The sequence below is a fragment of the Protopterus annectens genome, chromosome 9.part0 (genome assembly GCF_019279795.1).
Source record: "Protopterus annectens isolate FY-2018-M chromosome 9.part0, PAN1.0, whole genome shotgun sequence".
In the NCBI taxonomy this organism is placed as follows: domain Eukaryota; kingdom Metazoa; phylum Chordata; order Ceratodontiformes; family Protopteridae; genus Protopterus; species Protopterus annectens.
The window spans coordinates 959,161,270-959,187,454 of NC_056743.1; the positions used below are offsets into that span (position 1 = coordinate 959,161,270).

General features: G+C 43.1%; 1 protein-coding gene across 6 annotated transcripts in view; it reads right to left on the bottom strand.

Moving 5' to 3' along the window:
• Nucleotides 1–26,185, bottom strand: part of GKAP1 (G kinase anchoring protein 1) — a 2,226,639-nt gene that overhangs the window by 1,194,803 nt on the left and 1,005,651 nt on the right. For all 6 annotated transcript variants that reach the window (XM_044083704.1, XM_044083701.1, XM_044083700.1 and 3 more), the window contains one exon: nt 23,403–23,538. In XM_044083704.1, the coding sequence (XP_043939639.1) occupies nt 23,403–23,538 (136 nt within the window). The remainder of the gene's footprint in view (nt 1–23,402; nt 23,539–26,185) is intronic.

Here is a 26,185-nt window from a genome sequence, read left to right on the forward strand (position 1 = left end):
GGTATGAGAGTTTCCAGGTCCTGAGAATGTTGGCATCAAAGACTTTTTAAGTACCATTGAAGTTTCCTCATATGCAGTCTGGCATATGGAATTAGTAGAATACAAGAAGCCATAAACCCTAGAGCCTGCAGGGCTTTCCTTGCGGATAGCTGGGTTCTGGTGGCCATTTGAGTGAAGTAGCCTATCAGATAGGCTTGTTTTTCTGGAGTAAGGAATGCCATCTGGGATGCTGTGTCCAAGCTTGCTCCCATGAATACAATCTTTTGACTGGGGACTAGTTTTGATTTCTTTTCATTGACAGTGTACCCCAGGGAGGTTAAAAGTTTTTTTTTACAATTGTCAAGTGCTGCAACAGCATTTCCTGACCGTCTGCCTGAATCAGGCAGTCGTCCAAGTACGGGTAAATTTGAATTTTTCTCTGTCTGCAGTAGACAATGGCTGGAGCCAGGCATTTTGTGAAGACTCTGTGAGCAGTGGATAAGCCAAAGAGAAGTGCAGAGAACTGATAATGCATAAATCTTGCCCTGAAACGTAGATATTTGAAGTAGTTAACTTCATTTGATCAGCAACCTGTGGGTATCGGATCCGACCTGGATCCGAGCCGGTAGCTTTCCAAGCTTGCGATCCAAGCTCCAAACTCCTCCCCTTACCCATAATACCCTGCCATCTCTTTCCGACCCCCCAGATCTCATTTGCCACAGCTTCTACAAGCACGAGAGACGAGCTCCTGGTTAAGAGTTAGTGAGTAATTGTTAAAATAATCTCTTTGCGATTTCTTTTTTTGTGAGTAGTGTGTGTGTGTGTCAGATTGTTCACTTATAAGCTCTCCCCAACCAATGGCCACACTCAGTGCGTTATTTGCCTGGGGGTTGCACGCCCCTCATCGGGCTGCCATATTTGTGCAGCTTTTAACCCCCAGGCCCTGAGGGATAGGAGGAACAAGCTTATCCTGGCGGGTCTTATACCCTTGGACTCAGCTTCTTCCTCCTCTCCCTCAGTGGCTTCAGCCGCGGCTGTTCAGCCTGCTACCTTGTCTCCCCTGGCTGGGACTCAAACTCCCGTTGTTTGCCAGGGAGAGAAAGAACCAAGGAAAATAGAAAGGAGAGAGAGGGAGAAAGAGCTAGACGGAAGCACCGGAGCCACAAGCGGCGGGCCGAGTCAGCCCCACCAGCTAAACTCCATTCTTCCCCTCAGTAGATTCCCCGGTCCTCCCCCTCTCGGCTCTGCTCTCCACGCTTCTCGCTGGAGCCAGAGGAGGAGCCCCGGCCATCTTCGAGGTCATTGCGGCGGCCCCCCAGGCCAGCTTCGGCAGCTTCATCTAGGTCTACCCGAAGCCTTTCCAATGCCGACCTGGACCGGATGATGCTTCACTTTCTACAGACCCAGATGCAGATGGGGGTGCACCTGCCCCCCCCCTCTGGGGGGGGGGAGTTCAGCCATCTTTTTTGCCCCCATAGCTCCTTCTCCGATCCACTATTGGGTTTCAGAGCCGTCGGATCCGAGTAGTCTCAGAGCCGGGGAGTCATTGGCGCCGATAGTGGTTGCTACTTCGACGCCGGCTGTGCCTTCGAGTTCGCCGGATCCTTTTCCGGATCTGAGCTCTTGGGGCCAAGGGCCAGGCGTCGGATCCAAGAGGGCTGGTGCATCTTCGGCTCCATTGAGGTCAAGGCACACTTCTCTTTCGGATCCGATTGCTTCGGCTTCGGTTCCCACATCGGACCCGAGGGTGTTGATCACGGATCCCAGACAGAGCGGTTCACCCTCAGGGTTCGACGTGGTGGAGAGGGTTCTCTCGAGAGGTTCGAGATCCCCTGCTCTTACTACGGGTCCAGCCACCACTCCATTGCACATGGGCCTGTCCTCCATCGTCCGGCCCCAGGGACAGCCTACGTCAATGTCCCAGACAGTTTCTTCGGAGGAACAAGACCCTGTTGGTGAGCTCTCCTTGGACAGCCCCCCCCCCCCACCGAGGAGATCTCTCACAAACGCAAGTGTAAGAGGAGGCACTTGGACTCCCCAGAGTCCCTCACGGAAGACACCAACTTAGAGGAAGGGGAAGGTTCCCCCAGGTCACCCCCCGAGGATGTCTCCTTTGGAGACATTAAGGAAATGCTGCGCTTGAAGGAGGGGGGGTGGGCAGCCCAAAAGCCTTCCTCGGATGAGTCAGTGTTTCTGGAGGCATTCGACGCAGGCCTGTCTATCTCTTGGGTGTCCCCTCCAGCCAACCCCCTGGTGGACCTGATCACTACCAGGGCGTGGAAGGAACCGGACACTGTAGAGCCAATCCCCAGGAGGCCTGATAAGATTCTTAGCCCCCCAGTGGATAGGACAGTGTGGAGCAAAGTTTCCCCCGTAGATGCCATGGTGGTAGCGGCTGCTACCAAGAAGGAATTAGCACAGGATATGTTCCTCGGTCCATCCTCCTGATAAGGAGTCTCGGATGATGGACCGTATTGGAAAGCGGATGTTTGCTTCAGCTACCTTCTCTACAAGGGCGCTGAATTATTTGGCCCATGTTATTAGGCTCCAGCGAGATCTGGTCAAAGAATATGCTGAGTCTCCCCCAGAGTCCATGTCGGCCGAGGACAAGCGAACCTTCTCGACTCGCATGGCCACTCTAAAAGCTGTGTCAAACACGTCTATGCGGCTACTCTCCCATCCCACGGAGGGAGCCATTAGAGCCAGCAGATCAGGCATCGCCTTAAGGCGTCACGCCTGGCTCAGACTTTGTGGAACTCTTGAAGGCGTCCTTTGCTAACGCTCCCGTCGACGGTTCAAGACCATCCGAGATACGCTGGTTCAGAGCGAGAAAGACGGGAAGACGCTGTCTGCTGTCGGAATCCGCTTCTCAGCTCCTCAAAGGTCCTTTTCTAGGAACCAGAGAGGACAAAAGAAGATGTGGTTCCGGATGTCTCAGCAGTCCCGTTACACTCCGGACCCTTCGTCCTTCAGAGGCAGAGGAGGCCCAAAAGTGGACGCCGGCCCAGAGGCAGAGGGGGCCCGAAAGTGAGAACCTTTCTCTGATCGACCCACGCAGCAGCCCTGAGGGGTTGCTCGACTGCTCCTCTCTGGAGGCAGTCGGGGGGCATTTTTCGAAGCGCCTGGCACAATGGGAGTCCATCACGATGGATCGCTGGGTGCTTCATGTAATATCCAGAGGTTACTCTATCCCCTTCGTAAACTTACCTCCTCGATCGAGGCGCCTCCCCGATGTACCACCCAGTCAGAGGGAGGCTGCAGCTTTAGAAATAGAAAAGCTGCTAGAAAAAAGAGCATTCCAGCACGTCCCCCCAGACCAGTTCGGGTTAGGCAATTACTCCAGGTTCTTTTTGGTGCCAGAAAAGACAGGGGACTTGAGGCCAATCCTCGACCTTTCTACTACGAACCTCTTCATTGCCATGGAGAAATTCCAGATGGTCACAGTTCAATCTATTCTCCCCCTGTTGCAGTAGAATGACTGGATGTGCTCCAAAGACCTCAAGGACGCGTACTACCACATTCTCATGGACAGGCGTTCCAGGAGGTTCCTCCTCTTTCGGCTAGGGGCCAGTCACTTCCAGTTCAGGGTCCTACCCTTCGGCCTCACCACAGCCCCAGGGTGTTCACCAAGGTCACAGCGGTTGTAGCAGCCCACCTGAGGGCTTCAGGGAATACAGGTTTTTCCATACCGAGACGACTGGCTCCTTACCGCCCCCACCAGGCATCTACTTTGCTTAGCCAGGGATTATTTCCTGCTCTGGCTTCCCAGTTGGGGATCACTATAAACCACAGGAAATCGTTTCTTCAACCTGCCCAAGTCTCACAGGGGGCCAGGATCGACACGCTTCAAACCAAGGCCTTTTTGACGTTGGACAGACTTCACAGCTTGACCCTCCACGTCTTAGCCCTACTTCAACTTCAAGCCCCATTGGTGGAATTAGTCCCAAGAGCTTTAGGGTCCATGGCAGCAACAATCAGTCTTTCACCCTTAGCACGCTTACACATGAGAGTTCTCCAGTGGACCTTGCAGGTTCAGTGGTCGATCCTTCAGAATCCATTGGACTCTCCAATCCACCTAAGCAGAGTTTGCAGGGATTCCCTCATGTGGTGGATCCAGTCTCGGGAACTTCGGGAAGGACGACCATTTATAATGCCGTAACCCCAAGTCACGGTAACCATGGACGCTTCTCGCCTTGGGTGGGGTGGGGGGGCATTGCATGGGCAGGACTGTCCAAGGTACGTGGACTCAGAGACCATGCTGCATATCAATGTTCTGGAGATGAGAGCGGTGCTTCTAGCGTTGCAGGCCCTTCATACCCTACTCCCTCCAGGGACTATTGCAATTCAGACAGACAACATGTCAGTGGTCTGGTACATCAACAAACAGGGGGGAACCAGGTTTTACCCTCTTTGCCGAGAGGCCATGAGAGTTTGGGATTGGGCGATATCCACCAACCGCTTTCTGTTAGCAATGCACATTCCAGGTCGGTCCAACATCCTGGAGGACAAGCTGAGTCGAATTATCCTCTCACCTTACAAGTGGTCTCTGAACCCCTTAGTAGCGAATCAGATCTTCTGCAAGTGGGGCCAGCCTTGCTGCGATCTCTTCGCATCGCCTTCAAACGCAAAGTGCAGCGAGTTTTTCGCTCTAATTCCCCCCCGGGGGAAAGCCCCAGATTCACAGACGCTCTAGTTCATGCTTGGCCATCCAGTCTTCTTTATGCTTATCCTCCTCTTCCATTAATGACAAAATTCTTACAGAAAGCTCGTCGGTTGTGGAACAAGATTATCCTCATAGCCCCATTCTGGCCTCGTCAAACCTGGTTCCCTTTTCTACGGTCTCACCTCATAGCTCCTCTTAGGACCTTAGATCCCATTCCGGATCTGATATCTCACCCATTGGGACTGGAACCCCCGAATCTGGTCGACCTCAAGCTCTCAGCTTTGTTGATCCAGTTCCATTAGTTGCTAGGACTCCCGGTATCTCGTCGGCAGTGAGATCCATCCTGGTAGCGGCTCATAAGCCCTCTACCAGGAACGTTTACAACAGCAAATGGAAGCATTTTTCCATCTGGGCCTCCGATAGGAATTTGGACCCTTTCACTGCTCCTATTCCAGCGGTGCTTGATCTTCTATCTCACATCTTCCAACAAGGGGCCGGCTCTTCTACTGTAAAGGTACAGATGGCTGCTATATCCCATTTCCACAATGGAGACAATTTCAGTCCCTTAGCCTCCACTAAGATCTGTAAGACTTTTTTGAAAGGCACCTTTCTCTTAAGGCCTCCCATTAGAAATGCCGTTCCCCATGGGACATCAGGCTCTCACCGGACCCCCCTTTGAACCTGCAGCTTCGGTTGAACTGAAATCCCTATCTTGGAAAACTGCCTTCTTAATAGCTATCACCTCAGCCAGAAGGGTGTCGGAACTTCAGGCCCTCTGTATTAAGCCCCCGTATCTTGTCTTCCATAAAGACAGGGTCTTTCTCTCAGGACTAATCCAACCTTTTTACCTAAAGTGGCTTCTGAGGCGAACATCAATCAGTCTATTAATCTACCATTTTTTTCCCCTAACTATCAGAATAAAGGGGAATATAAACTTCATCTTTTAGATGTGCATAGACAGTTGCGTTTTTACTTGCACAGAACAGCTGCCTTTCAAAAATCTGAGCAGCTCCTTGTTTCTTTTGCAAAGCCCTTCTTGGGGAAGCCTGTGTCGAAGGTGACTCTAGCCAGATGGATTTCTAGCTGCATTTTACTTTCATACAAGATTTCTGGTCTACCTGAGCCCTTAGGGGTCCATGCTCACTCAACCTGTTCAATGGCTACTTATGCTGCCTTTTGGTCAAAGATTCCCCTGGATGACATTTGTTCTGTGACTACTTGGGCCTCTTCACACACCTTTATCTCTCATTATAAGTTGGATTTGATCTCCAGAGGTAGAGCAGCCTTTGGCTCTGCAGTGCTCAGGAATATCCTTCCTTGAGGACCTCCCAAGTGTTTCGGTAGCTGGGGACTCTGTCCCACAGGTTGCTGATCAAATGAAGTTAACTACTTCAGATAAAGAAGTTATGTACTCACCATAACGTTCCATCTGAGTAGGTAACTTCATTTGTCAGAAACCGACCCTTCCCCCTAACCGGGTTCTTTAGATACCTGGACCATAGTATGGTCCCAGTTTTTCTTAAACCTTAGGTTAGGTTTTACCTTTCAGGTTGTGGTATTGTCTTGAGATATTGTATAAATGGGCAAACACGATCTGGGGGTTGGAAAGAGATGGCAGGGTATTTATGGGTAAGGGGAGGAGTTTGGAGCTCGGATCTCAAGCTTGGAAAGCTGCCGGCTCGGATCCAGGTTGGATCCGATACCCACAGGTTGCTGACAAATGAAGTTATCTATTCATATGGTACGTTATGGTGAGTACATAACGTCTTTATTTTCTGCAAGAGTCCCTGAGAGGGATGTGCAGATAGGGTTCTTTTAGGTCTAGGGTGGCTAACCAGGCATCTTTGGATAGCATAGGAAAAAGCTGCTGAAGGATGAGCATTTTGAATTTTGGTACCACCAGGAAGGTGTTTAGAATGGAAAGATCTAGGATTGGGTGCCAAGTGTCCTTTTTTCTGGGTACCAGGAAAAGTCTGGAATAGAACCCTTGACCTATCTGTTCTGCAGGAACAGGTTGAATTGCCCTTATGGAGAGCAGGGATTGAACTTGGTTTTGTGCCTCTGCCCACTGTTTTGGAGGAAGGTTTTGGGGTTGGCAGTGAGTGGAAGTAAAATTTGTACCCCTGGGATACAATGTTGAGGACCTATTGGTCTTTGGTGATGGAGGCCCAGTATTTTGCATGATGGGCAAGTTTTCCTCCTAGAGGCATGAGCAATTGGCCAGAGGTGAGGAGTGGAGTTGAGAAGTCATTGTGAATTCTTTCCGTAAGGGGGTGGCTTACCATTCCCTGTTTTTGAAGTGGAGGCACTCCATTGCTTAGATCTCTGCATACCCTGAGACTGTAGTCTGGGGGGGGTCTGTTTCCCCTGGGTCTAGTTTGGGATGGCCTTGAGGGTGCTGGAAACGACCAATGCTTTGAGGGGCAATGCCGACGGAATCTAGGAGGCTGCACTTGCAAGAACTCTTTGAGTGTCTGCACAGCTTTAGCTTTTTCTTCCATCTTTTTTAGAACCTCTTCTGTTTTGGTGCCAAACAGATCTGTCCTTGTTCAAAGGAGTGTCTAGTAATTTTGATTTGACATGGTCTGGCAAGGTCTGTTCCTTAAGCCAAGCATGGCTTCTCAGTACAGAACCAGAGACTGCTGCCCTTCAAGAAGCTTCTAGGGCATCAAAGCCACATTGCAAGGTATGCTTGCTGACTTGGCTTCTAGAATGCATAAGCTCTTGTAATTCTTTATTTTCTGCACAGTCTCTAAAGGTAGCTAATTTTTGCTTAATAAGTTCCATAATATGTTGCTGGTACTTCAACGTGTGAAACTGGCAATTCAATGCCTTAATGGCGAGAGTTGCAGAGGTGTATACTTTGTTTACCCCATCTGTGTAAAGCTCTGGAATCCCTGTCCAAAGGGGTGGGATTCTTAGCTGTAGTTGCTTTCATACCTTTAGGCCCCTGAGAGATGAACTCTGAGTCAGTAGGATTTTTGAAAAGAAATTTGAGAAAGTCAGGAACTCTGTAGTACCTGTCTGGTTTCCTAGAAGCAGGGGGTAAAGTATCAGGAGTTAGACTAGATTCCATAGAGACATCATCCACAACATCCAGAACTGGAGGTATTGCTAAAGGTCTATGTTGTGGCAACTCTAAAAATTCTCTGAGTCTCTTTTTGGACTGAGGATAGTCTTGGCATTCCCAGTGGAAATGCTCTCTTAAAATATGTAGGGTTTCACCAAAAAAAATCCTCTGGAGGTGAAGCAGAGGGAATGGATTCCTCTGCATCAGAATCCTCATAAGCAGATAAAGGCATGTCTTCATAATCAGAAACCAGAGTCATCAGACTCTTGGTCTGTAAAAGCTGCTGGGGACAGATCTCTTTTTCTCTTAGCAGTGGCAGGTTGGCTTACCCTAATTAGCAAAATCAGGTCTTCCGCCATTTTAAGCACTTGATGTTGTGGCAAGGAAGCAGGTACTTGGGTTTGGGTCGTCGATTTTTTAGGCATAGCTCAGACACGGTGTTAGAAAATCGGTAGTTGTAGACAGAACTGAAGACACACAAGAAGTCATCAATTTGTGCCGAATATCGGTAGTGCGAAAAGCTTCCTCAGAAGCTGGTGCCTGCACAGCGGCCCCAGACACATCCAAGGTAGAGACATCCACAGGATCCGTAGTCAAAGAAGAGTCTCTCAACAGGTCTCGGTAGCGGCCCTGCAAATCCATCAAAGCAGGTATCAGGGGCTGCGAAAGCACCTCATTGCGTACAGGCGAACTGGCAACTAGCTTAACGGAAGCATTGCCGGCAGTTTTGGACCTGTGCGGTCTGTCTCTGTCTTTATCCTTACATTTTTTTCCGTGATCGAGAGCGAAAGAATTTAGTGACAATAAGGTCCCGACGACGAATAGTTCAGGCGTTGAACAAAGCACAAAACCAACAACAAGGTACGTCGTGGTCTGGGCCTAAACAGGTGATGCAGTAAGAAAGGAAATCTCGGTGTGGTATTTGCTTTCCACAGGCAAGACAATTGTTAACTTTTTCTGACATTGGTTAGAGCAAGAAAAAAGAATCCCTAACAGGGTACTTAGCTTTAGAAGACTTCAGGATGATTCAATTCATAAACAAAAACTCAGGTAGTGGCCGACCAGCACTCATGCGAACTGCTTCTGCTTTGGGCTCCTCGGCTCCTGATGTAATGGCGTCGGTTGCCTGTTTTTATACCCCTGACGACCTGACGTCAGTCCTGGAGAGACAGCAAGCAACGCAGAAATACAAAGTCTCTGGTATTAATGCCGACTGAGGGCTACCTGCAGGCAGATAACCCAAGTGTGATGACTGCAACAGTGAAACATGAAGAACATATATGTGCAACAGTTCATCCCATACTGACATACAGTGGATCCCTCTCAAATTACAACTGTTGAAATCAATCATCTTTTCCTGGTACCTTGGCATCATTCTTGGCAAACGTAAGAGTTCACTCAGTAGCAGAGTCTTTCCTGCACTTGTGATATGTGTGGAGAGCTCGGCGATGTCTCTCCACAGAGACTAGTACAGACTAGTACAATATGCAAGACAAGTGGCCCAGGAGGCCATTAATACCTTGCCAGTATCCACCCTAGGCCATACCTCCCTTTTCAAGGTGGGAAAGGCTAGTCATACCAGGGGTGAGCTTATGAATGTCCATCCAATTATCTGGCACCCTTTTGAAGGAAGAATGAGGTTAAGGTGGTTCACACAGCCTATCTTGACCTCGCCAAGGCTTTCGACACCATCACCCATTCTGGAATTATAGCTAAACTCAATAAACTAGGCATAAATCCCTACGTCACAAGATGGGTTGCCAACTGACTCACTGACAGAACCCAGATTGTAAAAGTTGCAAACTCCAAATCTGACCTCAAACCAGTGACAAGTGGAGTACCACAGGGTTCCGTCCTGGGACCTCTCCTGTTTGGTGTCTACTTCTCTGAAGTACAGGCTAACACAGAAGGCCTCTGGCTAACAAAGTTCGCAGATGACTGCAAACTAGGAGCCACAGCCAGTCCCCAAATGATGTGGACATCCTACAGAAGGGCCTCGCTGAGACAGATGCCTGGTGTCAGAGCCATGGCCTCAAGCTCAATGCCAAAAAGTGCAGTGTCGTCCCCTTTGGTAAAAACTCTGTACCCATGAACTACCACATAGGCAGCAATCTACTTAACACCGAATGCGTGATAACAGACCTTGGGACCCAGGTGGACAGTAGTCTCTCCTTTGATAGTCACATCACCACAGTAGTCAGGAAGTCCTTCTACATGGCACACCTCATCATAAAAGGGTTCTCATCCAGGAAAAAAGAGGTCATCGTTCCCCTCTACTCGACACTCATTAGACCCATTAGAGTACAACGCCCCTTTTGGAATGTACCTCACAAGACATCTGCAGCAGCTGGAAAGGCCACAGAGGTACCTCACAAGGAGGATTACTGGACTCAAACAAATTCCCCACACTGACCGCCTCAAGAGCTTTACTCCATAGCATATACAGCTTTACTCCATAGCATATCGCCTACTCCGAGGTGATCTCTGCCTAACATATAAAGCTATGTCAAACCCAGAGCTACTGGACATGCTACACCTAAAGAAATCCCAATCCCTCAGAGCTACATGCTCTAGGGATCTAAAGCTTGTCACCACAATAAACAGGACATGCTGGAGGGATAGATTCTTATCCCAGAGACTTCCCATACTCTGGAACAGGCTACCCATCTATGTCAAGCAAAGTTCTTCATTAGCACTCTTCAAGAAAAATATTGATGAGTGGATGGGAAATAGGAAATACACCCTGGGGATCACTTCTGTGTCTCTGCTCGACAGTGGCACAGGAAAATAACTTTCTTGGGTGGCATAAGCCAGGGAACCTTGTTGGCTGGGCTTACGTAGGCCGTTGGGCCGATAGCCTAGTACCTACCTATGAACCCATGAACACTGCTGAATTTGGAAAGGAAGCTTCTTCCAGAGAAGGGCTAGGCTCTGCATAACAAATTTCTCTCTCCACCTTGTTTTTTTTTTTTTTGTTAAGTAGATTTAAGTCTCTGGTCCTAGTATTTGTAGGACTGTTTGATTAATGAAGGTGTAAGAGGTCTTGTGCGAAGGGGTCGTTTATGGACAATAAGCGAGGCACTTCCCTTGAGGTTTGTCACGCCAGATTATTTACATCCACATGGACCACCTCCACATCGCAGTCATACTTGTTCATTTTAAGAATCTTGAAGGCCACTGAGGTGTCAGAGCTCTTGGCACCTGAAAAAAAAAAAAAACTCACCATCACCCTGCTTTTGTTCAGCTTTGTAAGGGTCAAGTCTGTGGTCTGTGCATATAACTATACAATTACCTATTATGGTTAGTGGTGGGTTTAAGCGTACTTGGTTTTCGGTGAGTTTCCATTGTGGATGTAGCAGTATGTGCTGTGATTTTTAATTTCTCCTGAGTTTCTGTTGTGTTTGACCTTGGAGGCACAGGCAGACTTTTCTTCTGTCTCAGCTTATCATTCTCCATGTATTTGTGTAGAGGCTGCAGGGGTGGATGCTCACAGAGAATGTGTATGTAGTTCATTGCCTGCAAGCATCAGGCAGTTGCTACACTGCCTGAGTACACCAAGTGCAATGAGGCTGGCAACTACTACAAACATACAGATAAATACTGGAGGTACTCTGCTAATGTAGAAGGTTTCAGTAAGTTAACTTGGTCCTACATAACCTGGTAGTGACTTTAGCACAACTTGCTAAAGGGTAAGGTTCTAACTAAACTTGCCAGCGTAAAACCTCAATTAGACTGTCAGTCTATCAAGCGCTGGTTTGCATGATGCAGCATGAAGCACTGCTAGATGCATACAGCTGAGTTAAGAATTTAGACAGACCAATGAAAAACAGCTTTTGGCTCCAGCCAATAATGATAGCTTGCTAGAACTAGCAGGAGCTTATCCTCTCTCAGAATAATCACAGCACTCTGCTAAAACTTTGCTGAATCAGTATCCAAGTTACAGATAATAAAAATGGAAGAAAAACTATAGATTAAGCACAGGGAAACGATACAATAATAAACAAATGTGGTCAGGTGACTAAAAACATTTTAGTTACCAGGAAAGAAAAGAAAAAAGCTCAAAACTTGTTTGAATATTACTAAAAACGGCAGAAATAATGAAAATGTAGGGGAAAACGTAGATTTACCACAGGGAAGCAACAAAGTCATTGAATTCAGTTAGGCAACTGCTTCAATTTCAGCAAGGAAAATAAAATGAGCAATAATTGTTTAAATACCACTAAAAATGCAGAAATCAAAAGACAATAACGTGCAGAAAATAAAAGTACTTTTTTAACGTTTGGCATGAGGTAAAAACAATGTTTTAGTTTTCCCAGTGTATGTGTACTGTTGTCATCTCACAGAATGTTGTAGCAAAGACAAAAAAAATCCTCGGTTAGCATAATAAAGCTGAGTTAAGAATTTAGATAAAACAATGAAAAAGCAGCTTTTAAACCTTTTTTTGGCTGAAGACAATAATGATAACTTCCTAGAAACAGCAGCAGTTTATCCTCTCACAAAACAATCAGCACTATCTCTCAGACTGTAGCATTGTTAGCGCATTATAAATGGTTACTATTTTCTAACTTGTTATGGGAGCTGCTGTGTTAAAAAGAATTAATTTACCAGCCAGTGTTTTTGTTTACCTCCATAAAATTGCATTAGGGAGACAATGCACTGTGCTAAGAAGAACATTTACTGTTATGATTACATTAAGTATACTCACATTTCCTCCATTATGACTGCAAATGCGTCAATCTGTCTTTTTCAGAGAAGTTCTCTCATTTTTGTTAGTGTATCCGTGGTGGTGCTGCTGCGGTAGTGTTGTCGCCTCACAGTAAGACGCTGTCCGGTTCGATTCTCAACTACAGCGTCTTCTGCGTGGAGACATGCATGAATGGGTGTACCTTCGTTGAAGGTTGTGCGTCAGGGCTGGTAACTTGGCACGTAAAAATCAACTACCAATCATTAGCGGACCGGAGTTCCGCTGTGGCGACCCCTAACTGGGAAAAGCCGAAAGACACAACAACATTTCACACACACCTTTTTAAGGCAAGTAAGAATGTGTATATTAACACTTTTGTTCACACTCAAAAAGAGAGTTCCATGCAACATTTTCCTTTAAATCTGCAGTTCCCAAAAAACTGAAAGGGTGATCAAAACGGATTGTGAATGGAAAGCATTCTGAACTTTGGGACATCCACATACCAACTGACAAAGGAAAGACTTAGTACTGGTCTCAATGAGGCTTCTTTCTTTAGTACCATTAACATTCCTGAATGAAAACATTCTCTGTCAAAGAAAATGGAACAGTTTCTATTATCCTGTGAGTCAGCAGATGCTGAACAACAGGAGGGAAAAAAAATCTGAGCTGGTGGATGACAAGGAATTCAGTGCCATCTGTACCCAACAAATGAAGAGACCTATCCTGGGGGTGACTTAAAGGCTAGCCAGGGTAGGAAGGATGTAGCAAATACTGGACTATCTTGGTTTCTGGGAGGCCCTTTCTTTTTGAATGTCTACTTTGCCAGAAGTTTACTGGGCCTGCTTATTTTACTTTTTATAAAAGGTACTAAGGTAGGTAAATAAAACCTTTAACAAACTTGGAGAAGGAAGGCTGAAAATCTGAGTCACTCCTTGAATCAGTTTTCCTCTCTCATTACACTTTTCAAGGACCTCAGCAGAAGATGATCCAAAAAAAACCTCCCTACCCACAGGACAATTCAAAATTTCAGCTTTAATATCTTCAGGTAAATTTTGAGAATGTAACTAAGCAAATCTAGTAACAGTTCCAGTAGCACCTGCTCTGTAAGAGGCATCAGCTAAATCATAAGCGCACTTCAAAGAGAGTCTGGTCACTTGAGAAGCAGATGTAAAGGTGACTATGACGTTTCTCATATTCTCAAATGATTAGCTCAAAAATTAAAACTTCTAAAGTGTGTCAAAAGTATACATTTATTCCCAAACATATCAAAGGCATTCCCATCCTTAAAGAGGGTGGGGCTAGCATTTACCAAATGTTTAGCTGTAGCAGCAGCATTTGCCTAGGAAATCACTGCAGTCTCAGACAAAGGATTAGAAAATAACATTTTGTAAGAGTGAGAAACCTTATACAGTCAGTCAGCCTTGAAACAACTGGTTCATACTAGATATGGTTTCAGAAAAACAAAATTAAACCAAGAGGCCATTAGAAGAAACACACTCCAAATAATCTGAATCAATCCGTTACTTGAAGAGAAAAAACAACAGAAGTCTGTTTTCTGAGTCATTTCCTTGTTCATTACACTGGGAAACTTCAGAGAAATAATAATTTTTCTTTTACCAATAAAATCAGAAAGAGCGGGGGGGGTGGGGTCAAGAGCATGAGCTAAGCCCAATAATTACATCTTCCATTGTCTCAGATACTTTTTTTCCTGCTTCTTTTTAACAGGAATTTCCAAAGAAGCAGACTGATTCCTGTCAGGCACATCATCCAGGAAACAGACATCCAAGTCCATCTACACAGAGAGGCATTCCCCATTCCTTCCTCAGAGATCGACAAGAGTTTTTATTCTATGTCTGCTAACTACTGACTACACTAGAGGAAGCCAAGGAAGATGAGTGGTCTGAGGAGCCAGAAATGGCCACAGTAGAGCAACCCATCTGTGGCTGAGACTAATTCATAGTCCGCTGAAGAGACAAAGGTTGTCTGAACATTCTCTAACGTTTTGTAACCGATGGAAGGAAGGGCCAAGAAAATGGTTCCATTGTAAAAACAATAATGAAACCTGAAATCCAGATATCACTGAAGGCAGCAGTCAGTAAATGAGGTAAGTAGCAAAAAGTAATGATTTACACAAAAACACACCATGAAAAGCACAGCACACACTTAAACTAGCTTCTAAACACAGTTTGCTAAATGTGTTGCCACAAAAAACAAAATTAAACTATAATTTTAACATTTTTACCTAAAAGTAAAAAGCACAACTATAGACTTTGACAGAGAAGTTGTGTGACAGTCCAATAAAACATAAAAATCCTACACTCAAATAATATACTTCACAGAAAAAAGCAATATTTCTGTTATAAAATAAAATATTAACTTTTTTCCCAACGGGAACTTATCTGCCCAGCAATGAAAAAAGTAATAGCAGAATGTCAATCCTTGAAAGCTTGCAAGAGAAGCACTCTTTGGTGGCAGGAAAGCTCTGAAGGGCTTGGTGCCCAGACTGTTGAAATTTTACAGCTCTGCTTAAGCATGTGGAAGGTGCCCTTAAGCTTTGGAAGCAGGCCAGCTGTTAAATCCCATATAGCCAAGACTACTGTAGCAATGACCAAATGAACATTACTCAGATTTCCTCCATTATATCTGTCTCTGGCAAGAGCATCAAACAATCTTTTGTAGACGAGTCCTTTTGATATTTGTTAGTGCCCATATTATACGCATCATTTTCAAGGAAAGTCTGAATGCACAGATTAACACTTTTGTTCAAACTCAAAAAATATAGTTCCAAACAACATTTTCTAGTTGAGGTGCAAAGCTGGTTATTGTCTAATAACACAAACATACAAAAGACGGACACTGTAGTTAGTACTGAAATTTAACTTTTTTATTCACCATGCATCTAGAATCACTGATCTAATTAATTTTGTTTTCGTAAGCTTACAAAACTTGACATGTAAAGTTCAGCACTAAGATCATTGCCACAGCAGGGTTAAACAGATTCAAAGGCACCTTCCACATCCCCAAACCATTTGCCTGCTCAGGCTGAATAAAAAGAATGATTTGGGTACAAATCCCTTCAGATGTTTCCTGACTCCTAAGAGCACTCCTCTTGTGTACTCTCAAGGATCAACGGTCAGCTAAGGCTTCTATTGCTGGGCAGGTAATCTCCCTTTTGGTGAAAAAGCTTCCACATTTCCTTTTCATGACAATCTGAACTTCTTCTTTGAAAATACAAATTTCAATCAAGGAAAAAGTGGTTTTACTGACCATGGTGCGACTTTTAGTAACTTTTAAACAGAAGCATTACTTTTTACTTTTGTGGATAAAAGTTGTTCAAAGTAATTTTACTTTTTCTGAAGTAAAAGTTGTACCACTTTAAGCACTTAACCCATTCCCCAATAGTAAAATGCTTTTTATTGTGTTTTTGGTAGAAAAAGTTACCATATTTTACTTCTTACTTATTTTATTGACTACTGCTGCCAGGCTTCTCCCAGAATTAGGAAACTGTTTTCAGTTTAACCATTAAACAACCTACCTGTTCTTTGGTTCTTCCTTCTTGCACAAACAAAAAGAAATTAATAAACAGTCTTTGCACCATAGCAAGCTACTACAGTGCAGCAGCTGCAAATGAGAGACTGCTGTAGCAAATTTCTGGTTCCACAGACCATTCATCCTTCTCCATGTCCCCCAATGTAGTCCCCAAAGCCATCACACACCAAGGGTTAGACAAGTGCTCTGTGGCTGCTGGAGTGCCCTTGGCAGGCAAGGGAGAACCACTCTTGTCAGACTTGGGGGGGAGAAGGGTCAGGGAATACCCTCTGCCTAGCTAGACTGCTACACTATTCCAATCCATAAGAAGGCTTTTTCCTGACAAACGTGGCTCTACTTCTTCAGAAATTCCTGTCAAAAAGAAGCAAACAGACATACTGTTTTAATGGGTTTAGTTCAGGATCTTGACCCTTGCAGTCAGTTTAGGCATTTATGAGAAAATAAAAAGGGATTCTTCATTTTCTGAAGAGGTTCAGCATTTTGAACAAAAATATCACTGTGAAGAGACAAATTCTATTTCATCTCCTTTGGTTTCTGATGCAGATTCTGAGGAGAAAGTGGGTTGTGCCAGTCCCTTTGAAGGATTCTCATTTTCTGAAACTATTTCCAGAATGAACCAGTTGTTTCAATGGGAACACAGTGGCATTCCACTGTCCTTGAAGTATTTTCATTTATGCAACTGGATTTTCTAGAACCTACTCCATTTCTTCCTGTTCTTTTAACACTGGAAGATGTTTTGTCACAACCTGTAACTTGACAGACAGCCTGCTGCCCCCTAGAACGTAGGTAGGCTGTATAAAGATCCTCAGTCTTCATTTTTTTTGTTTTTTTTAATATATTCAAGTTAGAAACAACTTATAAACAGGATTGCCAGATTTGCTGCCCAAAATTCTTACAAGGCCCATCACTGTCTCTCACTAAAAGAACTAAATGGCTAGAATTACCTAACCTGCTTCAGTATAATCAGTTTCAGATTATTCACTCCATTCTCTACAAACTCTCTTTCTGTCCAACTATCTCATCTCTAATCTCTCATTACCTACCCATTAGACTACTCCGCAGTTCTGAACAAGGCCTACTAAAAATCCACAAAATAAAGGACCAAAATGGGTCACTTAGTCTATAGCTTTAACCCATCCAAGGCCTGGAATAGCCTACCACTAGATATAAGATCCTTTGAACATTCCAATCAATTCAAAACTACTACAAAGAAATACCTTCATGAAAAATGGACCTGCCAATGTAATTATCCCCGTAAACACTCCCCTATAACCTTCTATTTTCCTTCTCTCTTCCTTCCCTTCAATAAACAAACTTACTACTTTATCTTCTCCTCTTGCTACATCACTGTACAAACATAACTAGTAAAATATTTCAGCTATGTAACTATTCCCCTATTACATATATATGTACATATCCCTCTGATAAATGCACTTCTGTATGTATTTCACTTGCCACAGTGTAATGTATGACACTGTAATGCAGTAATGTGTGGTACTGATGAATGTATTCTATATGTTTTCAATACGTAAAATTTCTATTTTTCTGTTGGAACTTTTCTCCTCGGGCCTCCACTGAAAATGGGCAATTGTAGACCAGTCGGACAAACCCGGTTCAACAAATATAAAATAAATAATAAAATAAATACTCATCTGCAATCAGACCCAGCAGCTATTGATCAAGTGAATCCCGCTGCTGTTAAACATCTGGTTAGTGCCAACCCCTACCCTTTTGACAAGGATAGGAATACTTTGGATAGATTTGGGAAAAAGTGTATTACTCTGCAACACTTACTTTTAGAATTCTCAGCTGTCACTCTCATATATTAAAGTTTAGGTTTGCATCTTTTGATAACATGAGGAATATTGTGGCATCTGTTTTCTCTTCTAAGGAAAAAAATTATTTTATGTATCCTAGTTGTTTGTGTCTCAAGCAGCTGCTCGCTGTTTAAAATGTGGCTGTGACTCTGCTGATGCCACTTCTAGGCTGCTGCTGTTGGAACTATTATTTAAAGGTTTGGTTGGTTGCGTACTCAAATCCATTCAGAATATGTGAAATTTGAAATTCTGAATTCTTGCCTGGATAGAGAGTTAACTTTTGGGCAATCCGTTGCAGAGGTCCTTAAAAAGTGTGAGGAGGTAGACTTATTTAAGGCGTCTATCAGATTTTTCAGCCTACTTTCTCCAAGTTTGCGAAGGGGTTTATACTACCTTTTTCAAAAAGCAAAATAAACTCAGCAAGCTGCTGGTAAGCAAATGTTTAAAAAGCAATTACAGGGAGGCTCCAAAAACAAAGGACAGTCTAATAAGTCTGAATGGCTAATAGACTCTATATTCCCCACCCTGGCAAACCCTTAATCCTTCCAGATCTAGAGCTTTCCTTTCTACACCTGTTTCTAATACTGCCCAAATTCAAAATGTTATCCATTCACAACCTGTTACACCTTATTCCCCATCTGAATTTTTTGATGACCTTAAATTTCAAAGCTGCAAACCCATCACATTCATAATATAGCTCCAGATATCAGATGTTTTTCAAGGTTTTCTGGGTCTGGATTACATCATAAGTTCTCTGCATTATTCTTTGTGAACTCTCTTGGAGCAGTGGAGAGACCAAAGTATCAAGCTCACTGACAGCCCACTAAAAACTGCAAGAAAACTGCAATGTATTCACATTTTTCCTTATTCAAATGACTTGCTTATCTTTGTAGAGTCTTTTTAAAAGGGTCAGAAATTTCTCATCTGGATGATGGATCTCTTGTACAAACTGGGATTCCAGGTGACCATATAAAAATCTTGCCTAACTCCTTCTCTCAGGATTGTTTCCCTGGAGTGTCTCCTATATACCTCAGTTCAAAGAGTTATTCTTCCACAAGAAAAAAATGTATCTATTCCTGAACTTTTCCATTCAGACTACTGTTTCAGCCAGGAAATTTCTCAGGATTCTGGGTCTCATGTCTTCTATGATTCTTATGACTTCTCTAGCAAGACTCCACGTGAGAAAAATCCAATGGTACCTAAAATCTATAAGATGACAACACCAACATCCTGACATTCCAGATTCCAGTTTTAACATTTTTGAAAGGGACATTGCTTGGTGAAGAGACCAAATTTACCAGAATCCAGGTCTCACATTTCTCCTTCCAGCTCCAGCATAGTTTGTTCACAGACTAATCAGAATTTGTATTTTTAATCACAGACACTGCTCCCCTTGGAAAAGAAATGGCATGCCAAAACAAAAATGTAAAAATTATGTTGGCTCTTTTCAATCTTCTACGGTCCCCAGGATAATTACAAGTATTTGAAAAACACCAGTGATATGGTACATAAAGAGGGAGAACCAGATCTTACCATCTAGGCAGATTAGCTAAGGTAACCTGGGATAAAGCTTTTTAGCTTAATCTTCCTCTACAGGCATCTTATATATCAAAGGAAAACTATGGTAGACAACCTAAGCAGGACCCTTAAGAATGGAAACTGAATGGGGGGTGGGTCTTCAGGAATTGAGCCAGCTGTAAGGAACAAATTAAAGTGATCTTTCACCTCCATTCACAGCAATTAATTGTCACAGTTCTGCTTCATTACTCCATGCAAGAAAGTCTAGAAATCAGATTTTTTTTTTAATTTTCTTTTGACAGGAATATTCCTGTATGGTATTCTACTCTTTCTACAAATATCCATAGTCATTCTGAAGATTCAGAATGACTCTCCAAAGATCAGTGTGGTGATGCCCTTCTGGCTCAGGCAACAATAGCGCTCCCTTTTTTTGGAAATGGCCCAGGGCAATTGCCACAAGCTTCTTCATAGAATGGACTTATTCACAAAAGACAAGGGGTGTTTGGTACATCATAATTCCAAACAACTGCAGCTAACTGACTCAATTATAGAATCTTAATACCTTTTAGGCACATATTTTTTGAGGACATGCAGCAAACAATAAATGAGGCAAGCAAACCTGCTACTAAGAAATTATACATTAGTAAATGGGAAATGTTTTAAAGTTGGTGCCAAGAAAGAAACCAGCACACTATCAGGGCTAGTGTATCTGTTTCTACATTGTGTGTGACTTGCTATCCTTGGTCTTACTACTCTATCAAGGTTCATTTGTTGGCCATTTCAGCATGTTTGCCCATGGATCTTGAAAGGGTGTTACATACAAAGCCTCCTTGAAAACAGGTGGTGCCTCCCTGGGATCTTAATGTTGTGTTAGAGAATCTAACGCTTGCTCCATTTGAACCAGTGCATCAGGCTGACTTAAGGTTTTCAACATGTATTACTCTAACCTCTCTCTGCAAGAGGAGCATCTGGCCTGCTAGCAATTATGGTGGGTCAACATTATCTCATTTTATATAAAGATAGTGTTTTCTTGGGAACTAGCTATTCATTTATGCCTCAAGTGATAGAGTTTATTTTGAGTCAAGCTATACATCTCCTTGTCTTCCTTCCAGAATGTAAAAACAAGGGAAGAAGGATACTCCATAACTCGGATGTCTACAGATAATTCAGGTACAAAACAAAATCGTTTAGGAACACTGATTCATGTGTTCAATTCTGTGAAGGCAAGAAAAAAGGAAAAACTTTGCCAAAGCAGACCATTTCTAAATGGGTATCTTATACTATTACCTTTTGTTAAACCCACCAAATAAGGCAATTCCAGGGTCCACACTCTTTCTACCATGGGCTTTGTTTCATCTTGTGTTTTTTTTTTGTTTTGTTTTTTAAGGGTTGGATTTTTTAAGTTTTCTAGAAGCATCAACCTGGTCTTCCGTGGATACTTTTATAAAGCACTATAAATTAGCTTCCTTCACCAGGTCTAAGACAGGCTTTGCTAGGATCATTTTCTAGGGGCTCCTGGACCCATATCTTTCATCTTCCCAGTCAAAGTCCACGTCTAAGCTATGATAATCTACCGATATAGCCAAGGTTACAGCTACAGTGATCATAATAGTTAACACAGTGTAGCTGTACACATCACATGATCACTGCTGCAGTAGCTGTTCCCTCCCTTCATCTGCTTTATTTTTGAACGTTTTTGTTGCCATGGTGAGAATACCCCCCCACACTGTCCTTTTCAGGGCTTTAGCCTCCCTCTCTCTCTGACACAAAAGCTCTGAAGTACTTGATGCTCAAACCATTATTTTTAGTTAACTGTGTAATTTTGTTGTCAGTTGTCTGTGAGTGCTTTTGTGGTATGAACTTTAACTGTCAAACAGTTTGGGCACGTGGAATGTGTAACTGAAACTTTGGAAGTGCAGGATACAACTTATACAGCTAAGGCTACTGCTGCAGTGATCATTCAAACATCTACTATTATGGTATGTTTACTTACACAGCTGTACTTTTAAGTGCTTAAGCCAAAGTACTGTGGAGAAATATCAGCAAATTAATCTCCTGGGGTAAAATTAGCAATCTAACAAATATTATCAAACTATCGCCTTTAAGTTGATTAGTTCAGACTGCCAAAAAATTAATAATAATGTGGATGGCTGCAGTGACCATGACATCACCAAATTACTAATTTAAATCTTTTTTTTTGTGGTATGGGTCAACAACTAAACAGGAAAATGGAGATGGAGGATGACATGACAACTATTCTGTACACTGTTTCTCTGAATAAGCTGCAAGTTTTACATTCCTAGCAGGCATGTGTATCCTTAAAATGATTCAGTTTCCTTCTTGATTCCTCAGGAAGAAGAATCACACATGAAAAATTAGAAGTTACTACTCCTCCTCCTCTTTGATAAGGGCATGATCTAGAATACTGTCCCCTCTCTATGGCACAGAGAGATGGACCCTAACTGCAACCCAGGTGACTGGGATTTGATAAGCAGCTAAGGCACTGCAGGAGCCAGGCATGAAGGAGAGATGGGGCAATGAAGGGAAGGGGGTGATTGCATGCACTCAGTTGTTCTTTTGGTGGTGTGGTTTCCCTGCTAGAAACCACTGCTCATGCTTTGGGTAAAGGGGAAGGGGCTTCTTGGAAGGCATGAAATCAGGGAGGACATCCTCTACAATCAGCACATCCCCTCTCTCCCGTGCTTTGTCTGGCACTTGCTAGGAGTAAGGCTTAATGTAAAAATCCTGATTCCCTCCCTGATGTCAATCTAAATGATGCCCCCAGCATCTTACCGATGAGGAACAAATAGGCCAATTGACTGTAAGGAGGGTGATGACAGACATAGTGGGGGCAAAAATTACAAAAAAGAAGGAAAGAAAACTTTGTGCAGTTTTTGAAGACATCTTCGTTGTAATGACAGACTGGACAGTCACAGTTCAAACATGATTAGCAATGGTCACAGTCTGTATCAGAAGCCATGTAAAAAGTAAGTGAAATAGCATAACATGTACAGTTTTTTTGAGGAAAAGAAATCAACATTAAGGTACAACTGTATATTGTGGCTAAAGAGAATCCATGCAGCTGAAGTGCAAACCACAAAACCACACCCAGACACCCGAGAACAAAATGAGTTTGTAATTCTCATGTGGGACATTTAGGGGGAGAGACACAAGAAGTACTGTTTAATGAAAAGGTTGGTAGATGATACAAATCATCTTCCTAAGGAGCAAGAAGGAAACTGACTGCATTCAAGAATGAAAATAGCAGGCAAAAGGTCAACCTTCCAACAATTTGGGAAAGGAGGGACAGTTAGCTGCTAAGTAAGTAAGACTTATTCAGGAAACAGTGCACAGACTATTTGTGTTATGTTAGCCTCCATCAACATAAACTAATCACTTACTGGCAATGAAGCTAATGCTTTAGGCAAACATTATAAAATGGGGGGTTGTAAAATCAATTTTAAATGTTTGGTTTTAGGAAATATTGCTGACTATGACATCAAGTTGAATGCTGAGGAAGAGATGGGATGGTTGGAATATACATGGCAGGTCAAGTTGAATGCCTGCTATCCCCCTGGGCTAAACAACAGAGAAGATTTTGTAGCCTATTTGATAAAGAAATGGCTAAGACATTAATTGGGAATGTCATGTGATGATATCTTTTAGTATTTAATGAATGAAGTGAGAGGTTTTAATTCAGTCTGAAGAAGTCTTGTGTATGAAAAGACGAAAGCGCTTACTGGATTTTTACTGAATTTCTGCATTAAAGCACAGTTTGGTTTATCACCGAGTTTATTATTTTTATTTTTATCAGTTATTTGGTTTAATACGTTTTAAAGTGGTTCTTTCAAAATATAACAAGTCACAACTGCTGACCACCCATTATGGCTTTCTGCGTACAATTTGGTAGACTACATTAAAAATACTGAACAGAGAATCTACTCCAATGCAGTGGATTAGTATCATGCCTAGTAATCTACATTTTTAACCTCTGTAACACCTACACCATCTACTGTCAAATACAAAAATGGCAACTGCATAGTCATAGGAAATGTAGTCAAACTAACATGAGGTCATAATTGCATTATATCACATTACATATTTTGAAATACAAATACATACCTGTAGACATATTTGACTGAAAGTCCTGCAAGGACACAGTAAGAGGTTTATCTTTTCCTTGCTGGTTCTTTCTTCTGTCTTTCTTGTTTGTTCCCTTTGATTTAGGAGATACATTCTCTACAGGTGTCTGTTCCTTCTAAACAAAAGCAAAAAAATGCACACATGTTGTAACACCCAGTTGTCAAGAAGATTAGTTTCCATTCACAGCTATATAATGAAAAGTGATTGCACAATGTATATGCTTGCAAACCAAGTAAGACAACTCGTGAGGTAATAACCATCTTGCGTTTAACCAAGGACAGAAATAATTAAGAGCAATTGCAACAGAATGAAATTAGATAAGTGGCTCTTTTTACATCAATAAAACAAAACAGTCACAAACTTCGTTTTATAAAATGCTTATTTATATATCACAGCATTTTTGGCTCCCTCCAGATGACGATCAGCTGTTCTCAGGGCCTTTCCTTGTTCATTAGGGCTACACTATTTTTTTCCTTAACAGTAACAGCTATGCATGTGATGCAGATTTATATATTCTCTCCTTCTACTCCAACATTCTATTCCTTGGAATTCACAAGACTATTCCTATTTAAAGCACCCCAGACATTTAAGCGATTACTTTGTTCTCTATCTGTAAGAGTTCCTCTATAAGTAAGAAAAATGCATTCCCAACATTCTTCTTTCCTCAGGGAAGGACTGCTTTTAGAAATTCTAGTATGACAACCTACGTGCGCCAAAGGAAGGATATTGCTCTAGCAATATGGAAGCCATCCACAAGTATAGCAAAACAGTCCATTTTTCACCCAGCTAGGGAGAAGACACTCGCATCTCCTTTCAAATGCAAGGATATCTATGGTCTGCAAATACTGCCAGCTACAGTTGTAGGATGTCCGCACTCTTTCCTTATTTATGAGCAAGTTTCGCAGTGTATTTAGTCCTTCCCTCTTCTAAAAGAAAGCACACAATCCCTCTAATGCTCATTCATTCAGACCCAAGGCCAGTACTTCAGTACCAAAAATCAATCACTAAGTCCTGAAGTAACTTCCACCTAGCTGTTATTTTTCAATTCCTGCTAGCCAATCTGCAGTCAGAGAGACAGGTGTGGGAGGGAGCCAGAGCTTTTGAATCATGCTGGTTGTTGCTTCCTGCACAAGAAACAACCCAAACAGCCAAAGGATACTGCAGCAGTGAGAATGATGATCATTATCTTTAATAAATGTGTTGCCATTTAGCTACAGATTTCCCATCCAACATATAGTATCCAACACAGACATGCAAAGGTACACATACAGCTGAATGAGCAATGTTCACCATAAAAAGTACAGTTGTGTACACTTACCATAAATGTAGATGTTCGAGTGTATTCACTGTTGCAGTCATTACATTTGGGTAATCCTGCTGGCAGGTTGACCTCAGCCAGCCTGAATTCCAAAGTCTTGGGTCCTGCGTCGGCTGCTGTCATCCCTTCCCTGACATCAGGTCGTCAGGGGTATAAAAGAAGCAGCTGACGCCATTTTCTTCAGTTTTTCTTGCCCCAGATGTCAGGTGCCCCCAAAAAGGGTAGCCAAATTTTATATATATATATATATATATATATATATATATATATATATATATATATATATATATTCAGAAATACACCAATATAAATTTTACCTTCATCTATAAGCAAATACACCACACAGGTGGTATAAATCAGAGAAGGAAAGATAAGATCCAAAAGAAAAAAGGGGGAAGGTGGGTGGGTAACCTGGACTGCAACAGTGAATACACTCGAACATCTACATTTATGGAAAGTGTACACAACTGTACTACGTTCTTTGTGTTTCACTGTTGCAGTCATTACATTTGGGTAGAGTCTCAAAGCTATGGTTGGGAGGCTGGAACTAAACAGCAGTAGGAGCGGCTATGAGGCCCTGCAGAACTGGAGTGGCAAAGCCTGCCCTGGATTTAGAGAAGAGTGGCAGATGATAATGCTTTGTAAAGGTGTGCACTGAACTCCAAGTAGCCGCCTCTAAAATGTCTGTGGTTGGAACTCCCCTGAGAAAGGCTGCTGAGGTGGCTGCAGCTCTGGTGGAATGAGACCTAATGCCCTTAGGCACTGGCTTGCCATGGTGTAAGTAGCAGAAACGAATGCAGTGGCCTAACCACTTATATAGTCTGCTTTGAGATAGGCTTTCCTTGTGATCCTGCGGCATATGCCACTAGTAATTGCTCTGTCTTCCTGAAAGCTTTGGTTCTGTCCAAGTAGAATCTAAGCTGCCTGTGTACGTCCAAAGAATGCAGAATTCTCTCCCCCTTGTTCTGTGGATTTAGGTAAAAAGTTGGCAGATGGATGGCTTGGTTAAGAGCCACACTGGACACTACTTTAGGCATAAAATGTTGGGTTTGTCCTCAGGGAGACCCTGTCTGGATGAAAAATGATGAAAGGTTCCACAGCCATGAGTGCCTGTAGCTCTGAAACTCGTCTTGCAGAAGTAATTGCTAAGAGCAGAGCTGTTTTCCAAGATAAAAACTTCATATCAGCAGTAGCAGCTGGCTCAAAAGGAGGCAGGGTGAGCTTTTCCAAGACATAGTTGAGGTCTCATGCAGGTATTGGTATTCTCCTTGGGGGCCTTAAATTTTTGGCTCCTCTGAGGTACTGCCTTAATAAAGGGTGAGAAAAAAGTGGTGGCTCTGTATTGTAGTGAGCTGAAATGGCACAGGCATGAATTTTTATTGATGAAAAAGATAGGCCTTTGTCCAGCATCTCAGTTAAGTATTGCAAAATCTGAGGAATATTT